General features: G+C 39.8%; 1 protein-coding gene across 3 annotated transcripts; it reads left to right on the top strand.

Annotated features, from left to right (window-relative positions):
* The first annotated feature begins 333 nt into the window (after positions 1-333).
* rhogd (ras homolog gene family, member Gd) lies at positions 334-5,186 on the top strand. 3 transcript variants are annotated; one of them, XR_009655216.1, is made up of 3 exons: positions 334-397; positions 1,777-2,489; positions 4,640-5,186. XR_009655216.1 is itself a non-coding variant. In XM_060927588.1 (2 exons), the coding sequence occupies exon 2, from the start codon at positions 1,806-1,808 to the stop codon at positions 2,379-2,381; it is 576 nt and encodes a 191-aa protein (XP_060783571.1). In that variant the 5' UTR covers positions 334-397; positions 1,777-1,805; the 3' UTR covers positions 2,382-5,186. The 3 variants fall into 3 exon arrangements, 2 of the variants coding, with proteins under 2 accessions (XP_060783571.1, XP_060783572.1); XM_060927588.1 differs by having other exon boundaries at positions 1,777-5,186; XM_060927589.1 differs by lacking the exon at positions 334-397 and adding an exon at positions 463-483 and having other exon boundaries at positions 1,777-5,186.
* Positions 5,187-12,178: the final 6,992 nt, after the last annotated feature.

Below are 12,178 nucleotides of genomic sequence, written 5' to 3' on the forward strand. Positions count from 1 at the left end.
ACATGCAGACTCCACACAGAAAGGGCTCGAACCCAGAACTGTCTTGCTGTGAGGCGACGGTGCTAACCATTACACCACCGTGCCACCACTCACGCATTAGGGATTTAAATGTGCATCAGGTAGATTTCTGCAAAGCCGCTGTGTGCCTATTGATGTGTTATACAGATAATAGTAAACTGAATTATGCACGGTTGGCTATAACCGAAAATAAATTGCATTTCGCCACACTCGGTTTACAGCATAAAAGAGTAGTGAAAGTTCGAGTCCTACACTGCTGTCAACATTGTACTTTTATTGTGAAGGCGCTGTGCCTGCGCTGCTCTGTCTGTCAGTCGCTGTGTTCCTCTGTTTGGTTTTGAGCGGCGCTAGACCTGGGCGCGGGAGGATCTCTGAGGCGGTGAGATATTTCATTTAAACTTTTATGGGCACTACAAAACTGTCTGATGGAAGTTCTAGTAGGTTCAGTGGATTACTGCTTGTTAAGTAAAGTAATTGTTTATTTGTACAGACAACTTGTGGCACTGTTCTAAATCGACTCTGTATTTCAGAAAAAACAAAAACAAATAGCTCGGTAATTAGCCAAAGAGCTACTCAGAGTTTTAGAAGTAGCTAGTTTCGGTTGAGTTAATTATTTACGTGCAGGTTTTGAAGAATCTCTGTTCTATGCAGTGACAGTAATGTATCTCCTTTTATAGTGGTTTTATTTATATATATATATATATATATATATATATATATATATATATATATATATATATATTGTTCTTATTAATATTTAGCTAAACATCTTTGAATGGCAAGGAAAGAGGAAATGAATTAGCTGGGTTGGGCTAGCAGCCGCGCTAAACTGTGCTAGCTAACTCTGGCCCAAGCTTGTTTAATTAGCTGTGTATAAACGTGGATAGTGTCAGTGGTATTTTGCACACTCCGAGATATATATATATATATATATATATATATATATATATATATATATATATATATATATATTTTTTTTTCTCATTTGTTAGCCACTCATCCGATTAGGTAGTTAACAGGCTAGCTGTGTAGCGTCGCTACTGTTAGCCGGCTAAAAGATAGCCTAGCCTTCTGAATACAGTCCCTAGGAGTAGCTACTTGAACTTCCTTCCGCTGATGGCTATGAAAACAATACAACTGCATTTTTGTCTTCTTGAAAAAATTACCTATTTCTTTACCGTGTTAGTTTCCTGACTCGTGTGCAGCCAATTAGGTGAACTCGTAAGAATCTTTTAAAAGCGGTTAAAGTCACGATAATGTTTGCTAACCTCCTAATTCACAGTAGATTGTTTTATTTCGTTAACTTCCCACAACTCTGTTCATCAGTGGAGTATTTTATACACCTGGCTAACAAAGAACAATCCGATTATTATATTGATATTCGGTTTTAAAGATGAATTTAAAAACAATCTGGCAAAATCGAAGCACGGATTTGAAATTTTTTGGCAAATTAACATTATTCGTTTGAATTTGAAACATAATAGGTGGGAAATGGACCAACTCTGAGTTTTACAAATATTGAGCATTTTTGTAACAAGCAATAATTGTCTTGTGCTGTGTTCATTGTCATGTTGCTGGTGTAGATACTCTAGTAGAAATCTTGTTCAGTTTGTTCGGTATTACACATTATATTGTCTCATGTAAAACATTACATAAGTCAAAATTCAGACCTTAAGAAGAATTACAAGTCATGCCACCCACAACTATTTTCACCAATGCATCAGTGTCCTTGACTGACTCAGGTCTTCTATACTGTAGGTGTTCCTGCCTGTGTGGCCTAAAGAAGGATGCAGACAATAAAGTGCGTCGTTGTTGGCGATGGAGCAGTGGGGAAAACATGCCTTCTCATTTCATACACCACCAATGCCTTCCCTGAAGAGTACATTCCCACCGTGTTTGACAACTACAGCGCTCAGATGAGTGTTGATGGACGCACGGTGAGCCTGAACCTCTGGGACACAGCAGGTCAGGAGGAGTATGACCGGCTGCGCACACTTTCCTACCCTCAGACCAACGTGTTCATTATCTGCTTTTCTATTGGCAGTCCGTCGTCGTATGCTAATGTTCGGCACAAGTGGTTCCCTGAGGTGTCGCACCACTGCCCCAGTGTGCCTGTGCTTCTTGTGGGAACCAAACGTGATCTGCGTAATGACACCGAGACCGTCAAGAAATTAAAGGAGCAGAACCTGGCGCCCACCACACAGCAGCAGGGCACCGCACTGGCAAAGCAGATTAATGCCGTGAAGTATTTGGAGTGCTCCGCTCTGCTACAAGAAGGCGTCAGGGAAGTTTTTGCTGAGGCTGTGCGTGCTGTTCTCTATCCTGTCACCAAAAAGAATTCCAAAAAATGCATCCTCTTGTAGTTAGGCCTGGGAGACTGATGGAAATGGACTTGGAGAGCTCAGAGGACGGGTGGATGATCCTGGTGTTGATGGCCATCTCTCCTTCCTCACTTGTGTTAACCACTCTAGGTATTGTTTTTGGCTCCCTGATTTATTTTTTTTTATTTTTATTTTTTTACAGTCACCAAAGTATGCACACTTTACTGGAACTGAAGAAACTCCTGTTGATTTCAAAACCACTTTCCCTTTTGACCTCCTTTTTCTCCTTGGAAGATATGGTTGTCAAGATTGCTTGCACTTACCTCATGGTTAAAAATGGAATTGCAAGACACATGGCAATATTTTAATAACTAAACAAAGCAATACAGAAAAGTTGTCTCATAGCCTAATCTCTGTTAACCCAGTGGTGGAGGATGATGGCATTGTTTACTCAAGCAGTGTCTGAGGGCAGAAGCAACTCTCTTCTACTGCCTGAAGTTTATAATCTGTCATTTTTGTGCCTAACAGGTTAGCTCAAATCCTCTCTTGATACAAAAGCAATGAGGAATGATATTAAATATTTATACACAGAGTTTAACATCTGAGAATGAAAAGCTTTCCTGCAAAAACCTTTTTATTCATTGTATTTTGCTATTACCCAAAATGACTTTTTTTTTTTTTTTGCTTCTGTGAAATGAAGTGTTAGAATGATGTGCCATTATATTGACAAGTATATGCCTTAAACAAAAAGTCACATCATGTCTGGAGGAAACAAAAGCCTGCAATGTAAAGTGCCTACATGACCGTACATAAGGAACAGTGTAAGATTTTTGCAAGCCTTGTCTTGTAGAATGACTGTTGTAGTGCTATCAGGTCATTGTATACTTGAAGCCCAGACTTCCTTGTTGTCTGTCTTCCCTACTTCACACAACAATTTAGAGCTCCTAAATGCCTTAATGATGCTTTTGCATCTAGTGCTGCCTCACCAGTTTAATTCCAAGTGCCTGACATGTTTCTGGATTTGATCCATAATCCTGCCTTTTCCTGTGAATTGTCTGAAGCCTCAAAAACCTAACTGAGTTGAACAGAATTGATTCAGAGTCTATTAATTTAGGAATTGACTCCTTGAACCCTGTGAGCACACATTTTGGTGCTATCTACAGAGAGTCAAATGAAGCTTAAAAAAGAAAATGGAGCGTTTGTCTTCTGTTTTCGAAGTTTTAGTGCCAGGCGTGTGTGGCTGCTTCATTCTTAAGCCTCAGTGATTCATTCTTGATCACTGTGTTTCACAGCTTTTCACAGTGAGTCAGTGCTTAGCTCTGGCAGGTATTGATGAGAGCATGTATTTCTTTCCACAGGCATTAGTCCCATAAAGCAAAATAATTTCATACATGCTTCAATTTGAAATGAATGTGTCCAAGTATCTAAAATTTCCAAAAGCAGTCACAACTGATTTTTTTTTTTTTTTTTTTTTTTTTTGCACATCAAGTCTCATGTATCAAGTATACTTTTTCTGACTGAAAATGTTGCTTTTAAATCACAAGTGATGTTTCAGTTCATATTCATGTTTCTCATATCCATGTAAATGACGCCGAGCACTTGCTGCTATGGTTGTGTAAAGCTAGATGTGTGTAAGAATACAATACAAACATCTAGGGTCGGTTTATGCTTAGCACAAGAAATATAAGCATATGAATGCAAGTGATTCTTACACTTGGAAGTACTTGATATGTATATTCCATAAGGAGGGGCTTCACTCAGACTGCCATAAAAAGACAAATCAGCGATCAGCTGTACTTGCTAAATAATTTGGATTGTCTGGTTTACTTCATTTTTCTTCAGAATGTGTTGTGCTTAACTAGTTTAGTTTTTGACCATTTTTGACAACTTGCATTACGTAAACCTGTACATTAGTGAGGCTTTTTTTTTTTTAAATAGCTCAGTAGAAGTTATAAATGCCATGTGGTTGCAACTTTATCACTTTTCAGCGCCTGCACGTGTAATCGCCATCTTGATTTGTGGCTGATGCAAAAACTGACATCGCTGAACAGTAGTGTGGTTTCAAAAGTGAAGTGGTACTTGGATTTTTTTTTTTTTGTGCTCAATTTTGCACATTTCTGTGTATCAAGGCTTAATTGTGGTGTCTGAGTTAGGCTTCTCAAATGCTAATAGCTTTTTTTTTTTTGACTACAATACTTAGCCAAAGAGTGCCTTTGGATACAAAGATATCAGACTTTGAGCACAATGACAAAGCAGACCTGTCCATCCATCCATTATCTGTAACCGCTTATCCTGTGCAGGGTTGCGGGCAAGCTGAAGCCTATCCCAGCTGACTATGGACAAGAGGCGGGGTACACCCTGGACAAGTCGCCAGATCATTGCAGTAAAGTGGACCTATGCTTTTTTTTTTCTGAGCATAATAACCATACAAGCCATTTTTTGCTTTGTTCTCATCTTTATTTGAACAAATTCCACAATGTTAATCCATTGAACAATTGCTTGTCAGTGAGAAAAGCCCTCAGAAAACTTGGATGCATTAAGTCTGTAGTGGTGTTGCTAATTAGTCTTTACAAAAGGATAAATGTGAGAATGAATTGCCATCTGTTTTGTGTACTGTTCCTTTCATTCCCCCCGCTATAACGCTGATGAAATTGAGCAGACTGGGCCTGACATAGCTTCTTGTCTGCCTGCTTTGGTGTATGGTACTGCATTTATACACTGGGAACTTGATTTTTAAATTTTTTTTTTTTTTGGTCAAAATTGTCATTTTTATAACAAACATTTGTATAAATGAACTAACAGTGTAATGATTTTAAATTATGCTAAATAAAATTATAATTTACAGTTCATTGTGGTTTTATTTGCCCCATAATTAAACTAAAATGGAACGAAGAAACTGATCAGTAAGCTGGGTTGGGTTTTTTAATTTTTAAAACTTTTTTTTTTTTTAAATGTGAATAAGCGCACAAGTTTGTTATTTCAACAGGTTTCCGCTGCTTTCATGCAAAAAGCCACATCAAAAGCACTGATGTGCATCAGCTGCTGCAGCATAATATCAACAGCTCACTGTAGTTCACCAGAGGCTGTAGGTGCAGCCTTATGTGTTTAAAGGAAACAATCCGGGTTTTGTACTTGACTTCCTTTGCTGTGACTGAAACTGTAGTGATAATGTATTGATGATAAATGAAAAGAATTAAGATACATTTTCGGATCATGGTGAATAAGAAACCTGTAACAAATACTTTAGCACTCAACTTTTTTTCTTTAAAATGTTTGGTTAGTGTTTTTAATTTTCATAAGTTATAATTCAAATGATGTTTATAATGTTCTCATTTTCAGTGTTACTGTTTCTATAGTAACAACTGGCATGCATATAGTGGACACTGCACATAATTTTAAAATAGATTTCAAAAGTGTTATTTAACACAAATTATTTTAGAATTATTAAAGGACTCTGCTATCAGTGCTTAGGAGCAGTCAGAGCCAATTCTCAGTTTCAACAGACAAAAAAAAAAAGACTGGTGAATGAAGAACTTTTTATTGCTATTATAATTTAAGTTGTTTTGTGGATGTTCCAGTGTTAAATATAACTAGAAATAGATAAATGGTATGCCATATTTAATTAATAAAAACATTGTAATGATTGTCTAATTGCTGTGTGTGCATTGCTTAGCTTGTGAAGAGATGGCACCAAGATGCACTATGGGAATAAGGCAAATCAGTGGATGCAGTGTGATGCTCTAGGCAATGTTCTGCTGGGGAACCTTGGGTCCTGGTATTCATGTGGATGTTACTTTGACACATACCACCTACCTAAACATTGTAGACCAAGTACACTCCTTCATGGCAATGATATTCCATAATGGCAGTGGCCTCTTTCAGCAGGATAAAACTTACTGCCACACTGCAAAAATTGTTCAGGAATGGTTTGAGGACCATGACAAAGAGTTCAAGGTCTAGATTTGGCCTCCAAATTCCCCCAAATCTGATCTATTATTTGTGGGATGTGCTGGACCAACAAGTCAAATCTATGCAGGCCCCACCTCACAACTTGGAGGACTTCAAGGATCTGCTGCTAATGTTTTGGTGCCAGATACCACAGCACACCTTCAGAGGTCTTGTAGAGTCCATGCCTTGATGGGGCAGAGCTGTTTTGGTAGTACAAGTGGGACCTACAGAATATTAATCAGGTAGTTTGAATGTTATGGCTGATCAATGTATTTATACTGTATGTTACAATATTGACCATATTCCTCCAGGATGAAATGCTCTTTTAAAGCTGTTGTGGTGTCTCAAGCTGTTAGGGAGATGAGATGCAGTACTAAGGTTCTTACTCTCACAGAAGGATGTAGGGGAGAATAAGGTTAGTTGTAATTGAGGTCACTTGTAACACTGACAATTGGTTCAATCAGTAAAAAGCTATGTTTACTCCACACATGCTCAGTAGCATCCTTTGCCTGCCTGCAAAAGAACAGCAACTTCATCACAATTTGAAAATTTTATAGTCAAAAGTCAGAGTTTGAGCTATGAAAATGTTACTCGTTTGGAGAAAGTAATGAGTTTTGTGTTCTTTTTTTTGGCACATGCATGCCAAGAGCTATTTTTTTTTTTGCATTTTTTAGGTAATATACTTACTGCTATTTCGTTCTGCACTACACTGAGCCAAAGCAACGAAATCTCATTCTGATGTGTATTGTTTGATACAAATCTGAATGACAATAAAGAAAGTATAAGTCTAAAAAAAAGTCTAAGTCTAAGACCTTCAGGAAATAAAGTCGAATAAATGCCTTCATGCCACATCACTGTTTCTTCTTTTCTTTAATTGCCTATGTGCACATACCAGACTGATTGTAGATTTTGGAGTATTCTGTGCAGTTTGTGATGAGGGGACAGAAGCATGTGTGTCCCTCAGATTCTTGCCCATCCACCAGAGCTATTGCTGCCTTGCTGATACTTTTGCTCTGCATTAGACCATCACTCTGGATCACAGGATAGGAGCATGTGTATCCCTCCATTTCCCTCACAGCCACTAGAGCTATTGGTGATAGCAAGGCCTCGGTGTGTATCCCTCCACTGCCATTACGCTGTCAACTGCATCCTCACCAAGCCATTCTCTCTGCTTTGTTCCAGAAAATGGGATGTGTGTGTGTGCGTGCATGCGTGTCTATGTCCAACCCATTTCCCTCAGCTCTACCAGCACTAAGCATGAACACTGGACACAATCAGCACTGCCAGGATGATGCAAGCAAGGCTTCACAGTCTTCCCTGTATGCCTGGGTTGCTCTTTGTACCCGTGGCTAAAGAAGCCCTAGAGCAGGGAAGAAAAAAAAAAAGAAGAGCTTACACGGAACCAAGTCAGCATAATGGGGTAATGAGCACACTGTCAAGGCAGCACATGCACCCAGATGAGTGTATTTTACATTAAGACATTGCACAGCAGATCTGGGTAAGATTTTGCCAGGCAAATGTGGATGTCTTTTCTGACACAGAGTCAATTTGTTGTCAAACCTGAGCACATAGCCTGGACTTCAACCCCACTGAACACCTTTGGGATAAACTGGAATGGTGACTGTGCACCAGTCTTCCACACGAATGCTCTTGTGGATGGATGGGCATAAATTCCCATGGGCATGTTCCAAATTTTAGTAGATCTTCCCAGAAGAATAGAGGGTATTATAACTGCAAAGGTGGACTAAATCTGGACTCTGGATGTTCAATAAACACACAGGGTGTGATTAATCAGATGTCCATATACTTTTGGCCATACAGTACATTATCCAAAAACCATGACATAATGCAATAACAGCTGAAATTGAGGGTGATCATGACTTTGAGTTTTCTGGTAACAGGAAAGATGAAAAGATATTACAACCCCATTTCCAAAAACATTGGGACATTGTGTAAACTGTAAACAAAAACAGAATGTGATTATTTGCAAATCATGGAAACCCTATGTTTCATTTAAAATAGTACAAAGACAATGTATCAAATGTTGAAACGGAGAATTTTATATATGCTCATTTTGAATTTGATGCCAGCAACAGGTTTCCAAAAACGTTGGGACGGGACATGTTTACTACTACAGTTACGTCCATAAATATTTGGACAGAGACAACATTTTTCTAATTTTGGTTCTGTACATTACCACAATGAATTTTGAACAAAACAATTCAGATGCAGTTGAAGTACAGACTTTCAGCTTTAATTCAGTGGGTTGAACAAAATGATTGCATAAAAATGTGAGGAACTAAAGCATTTTTTAAACACAATCCCTTCATTTCAGGGGCTCAAAAGTAATTGGACGAATTAAATAATTGTAAATAAAATGTTCATTTCTAATACTTGGTTGAAAACCCTTTATTGGCAATGACTGCCTGAAGTCTTGAACTCATGGACATCACCAGACGCTGTGTTTCCTCCTTTTAATGCTCTGCCAGGCCTTTACTGCACCGGTTTTCAGTTGTTGTTTGTTTGTGGGCCTTTCTGTCTGAAGTTTAGTCTTTAACAAGTGAAATGCATGCTCAATTGGGTTGAGATCAGGTGACTGACTTGGCCATTCAAGAATATTCCACTTCTTTGCTTTAACAAACTCCTGGGTTGCTTTGGCTTTATGTTTTGGGTCATTGTCCATCTGTATAATGAAATGCCGACCAATCAGTTTGGCTGCATTTGGCTGGATTTGAGCACACAGTATGTCTCTGAATACCTCAGGATTCATCCGGCTGCTTCTGTCCTGTGTCACATAATAATAATAATAATAATAATAATAATACATCTGTTTTGTATAGCGCTTTTCATGGTACTCAAAGACGCTTTACAGGAGGTTCAAACATACACATACACACACAGACACAGACAATAGTAGACAAAGAAAGAAAAAAAATAAATAAAAAATATAATTAAAAAATTGATTAATTAATTAATTAATTAATTAATTAATTAATTAAATAAAAAGTAAAAAAAGTCCACCAAGTAGGGGTCAGGATGTAATTCCTGTGGTGTAGCAGCCACAGTCCCACCAAAAAGGCGCACGAAAACAAGTCCCACATCTCCAGCACTGCCGCCGTGATGCCGTCAGCAACATCGCTCAAACACCACGCCATGGATCCACAAAGCGAGCAGAGAAGCTCCGCCACGCAGAGCGCTGGTGTGTCCCAAACTGCCTGCACAGCCGCCGCAACACCACAGAGCAACATCGCTCGGAACATCACGCCAAGCATTAAAGCGCAGAGCGCTGGATAACCATGAAGTAAAATGAGCAACGAGCTCACTGCAGTCCACAGCTGGGAGCGCAGGCATCGCCCACGGCGAACCAAGGCCTGGAGGGAACCGACGCCCAAAACTAGGTCCGGAGCTACCCCACAACCGGTGGAGAAAACACTCAAACAAACATCAAACTACACAAACACACAGAGAAAAAAAATAGAAAAAGAAATAAAACAAAAAAGCTCCGGTGAGAAGCGGCAGCCAGAACGCGCACGACGTACTCTCAACCAGAAACGGTTGATCATCATCAATAAACACGAGTGACCCAGTGCCACTGGCAGCCATGCATGCCCAAGCCATCACACTACCTCCGCCGTGTTTTACAGATGATGTGGTATGCTTTGGATCATGAGCTGTACCATGCCTTTGCCATACTTTTTTCTTGCCATCATTCTGATAGAGGTTGATCTTGGTTTCATCTGTCCAAAGAATGTTCTTCCAGATCTGTGCTGGCTTTTTTAGATGTTTTTTAGCAAAGCCCAATCTAGCCTTTTTATTCTTGAGGCTTATGAGTGGCTTGCACTGTGCAGTGAACCCTCTGTATTTACTTTCATGCAGTCTTCTCTTTATGGTAGATTTGGATATTGATATGCCTACCTCCTGGAGAGTGTTGTTCACTTGGTTGGCTGTTGTGAAGGGGTTTCTCTTCACCATGGAAATTATTCTGCGATCATCCACCACTGTTGTCTTCTGTGGGCATCCAGGTCTTTTTGCATTGATGAGTTCACCAGTGCTTTCTTTCTTTCTCAGGATGTACCAAACTGTAGATTTTGCCACTCCTAATATTGTAGCAATTTGTCAGATGGGTTTTTTCTGTTTTCGCAGCTTAAGGATGGCTTGTTTCACCTGCATGGAGAGCTCCTTTGACCGCATGTTTTCTTCACAGCAAAATCTTCCAAATGCAAGCACCACACCTCAAATCAATTCCAGGCCTTCTCATTTCATCTCATTATCTCTAGCCGCTTAATCCTTCTACAGGGTCGCAGGCAAGCTGGAGCCTATCCCAGCTGACTACGGGCGAAAGGCGGGGTACACCCTGGACAAATCGCCAGGTCATCACAGGGCTGACACATAGACACAGACAACCATTCACACTTACGGTCAATTTAGAGTCACCAGTTAACCTAACCTGCATGTCTTTGGACTGTGGGGGAAACCGGAGCACCTGGAGGAAACCCACGCGGACACGGGGAGAACATGCAAACTCCACACAGAAAGGCCCTCGCCGGCCCCAGGGCTCGAACCCAGGACCTTCTTGCTGTGAGGCGACAGCGCTAACCACTACACCACCGTGCCGCCCAATTCCAGGCCTTTTATCTGCTTAATTGTGAATGACATAACGAAGGAATTGCCCACACCTGCCCATGAAATAGCCTTTGAGTCAATTGTCCAATTACTTTTGGTCCCTTTAAAAACAGGGTGGCACATGTTAAGGAGCTGAAACTCCTAAACCCTTCATCCAATTTTAATGTGGATACCCTCAAATGAAAGCTGAAAGTCTGGACTTTATGTCCATGTCCATTATATAACTATACCTTGAATATGTTTCAGTAAACAGGTAAAAAAAACAAAATTTGTGTCAGTGTCCAAATATATATGGACCTAACTGTATGTTGCATCACCTCTACTTTTAATAAGACTGAAAAAGTGTGGGAACTGAGGAGACCAATTGCTGTAGTTTTGAAAGTGAAATGTTGTCCCATTCTTGCCTGATATACAATTTCAGTTGCTTAACAGTCTGGGGTCTCCTTTTTCATGTTTTACACTTTATAATGCACCAAATGCTTTCAATGGGTGACAGGTCTGGACTGCAGGCAGACCAGTTTAGCACTCAAGCTGTTTTACTACAGAGCCATGCAGTTGTAGTACATGCAGAATGTGGTTTGGCATTATCTTGTTGAAATAAGCAAGGCTTTCCCTGAAAAAGACGTCATCTGGATGGTAGCATGTTTCTCCAAAACCTGTATTCAGCATTAATGGTCCCTTCCCAGATGTGTAAGCTACCCATGCCATGTCCAATAATGCACCCTCATACACAGATGCTGGCTTTTGAACTGTGCACTGATAACAAGCCAGATGGTCCCAGAGGACGTGGTGGCCATGATTTCCAAAAAGAATTTCAAATTTCAATTTGGCAGACCACAGGACAGTTTTCCAGTTCACCTCAGTCCATCGTAAATGAGCTTGGGCCCAGAGAAGGTGGCAGTGTTTCTGGACATTGTTTATATGTGATTCTCCTTACAAAACCAGTCACACGGGTCAATTTTTCAAAATTGTGTTGTGTTTTTATGAAAGGCCATTAAAAAAGTTTTCCAATGATACAGTGCTTTGCAAAAGTATTCATCCCCCTTGGTGTTTGTCCTGTTTCGTTGCATTACAAGCTGGAATTAAAATGGATTTTTGGGGGGTTAGCACCATTTGATTTACACAACATGCCTACAACTTTAAAGGTGCACATTTTTTTTTATTGTGGCATAAACAATAATTAAGATGAAAAAAAAACAGAAATCTAGAGTGTGCATAAGTATCCCCCACACCAAAGTCAATTCTTTATAGAGCCACCTTTTGCTACA

This window comes from Neoarius graeffei, chromosome 8, assembly GCF_027579695.1.
Source record: "Neoarius graeffei isolate fNeoGra1 chromosome 8, fNeoGra1.pri, whole genome shotgun sequence".
NCBI classification, from domain to species: domain Eukaryota; kingdom Metazoa; phylum Chordata; class Actinopteri; order Siluriformes; family Ariidae; genus Neoarius; species Neoarius graeffei.

What these genes read in the sequence shown, in the direction of transcription:
- rhogd (XM_060927588.1), top strand. Translation starts at nt 1,806, where the DNA reads ATGCAGACAATAAAGTGCGTCGTTGTTGGCGATGGAGCAGTGGGGAAA.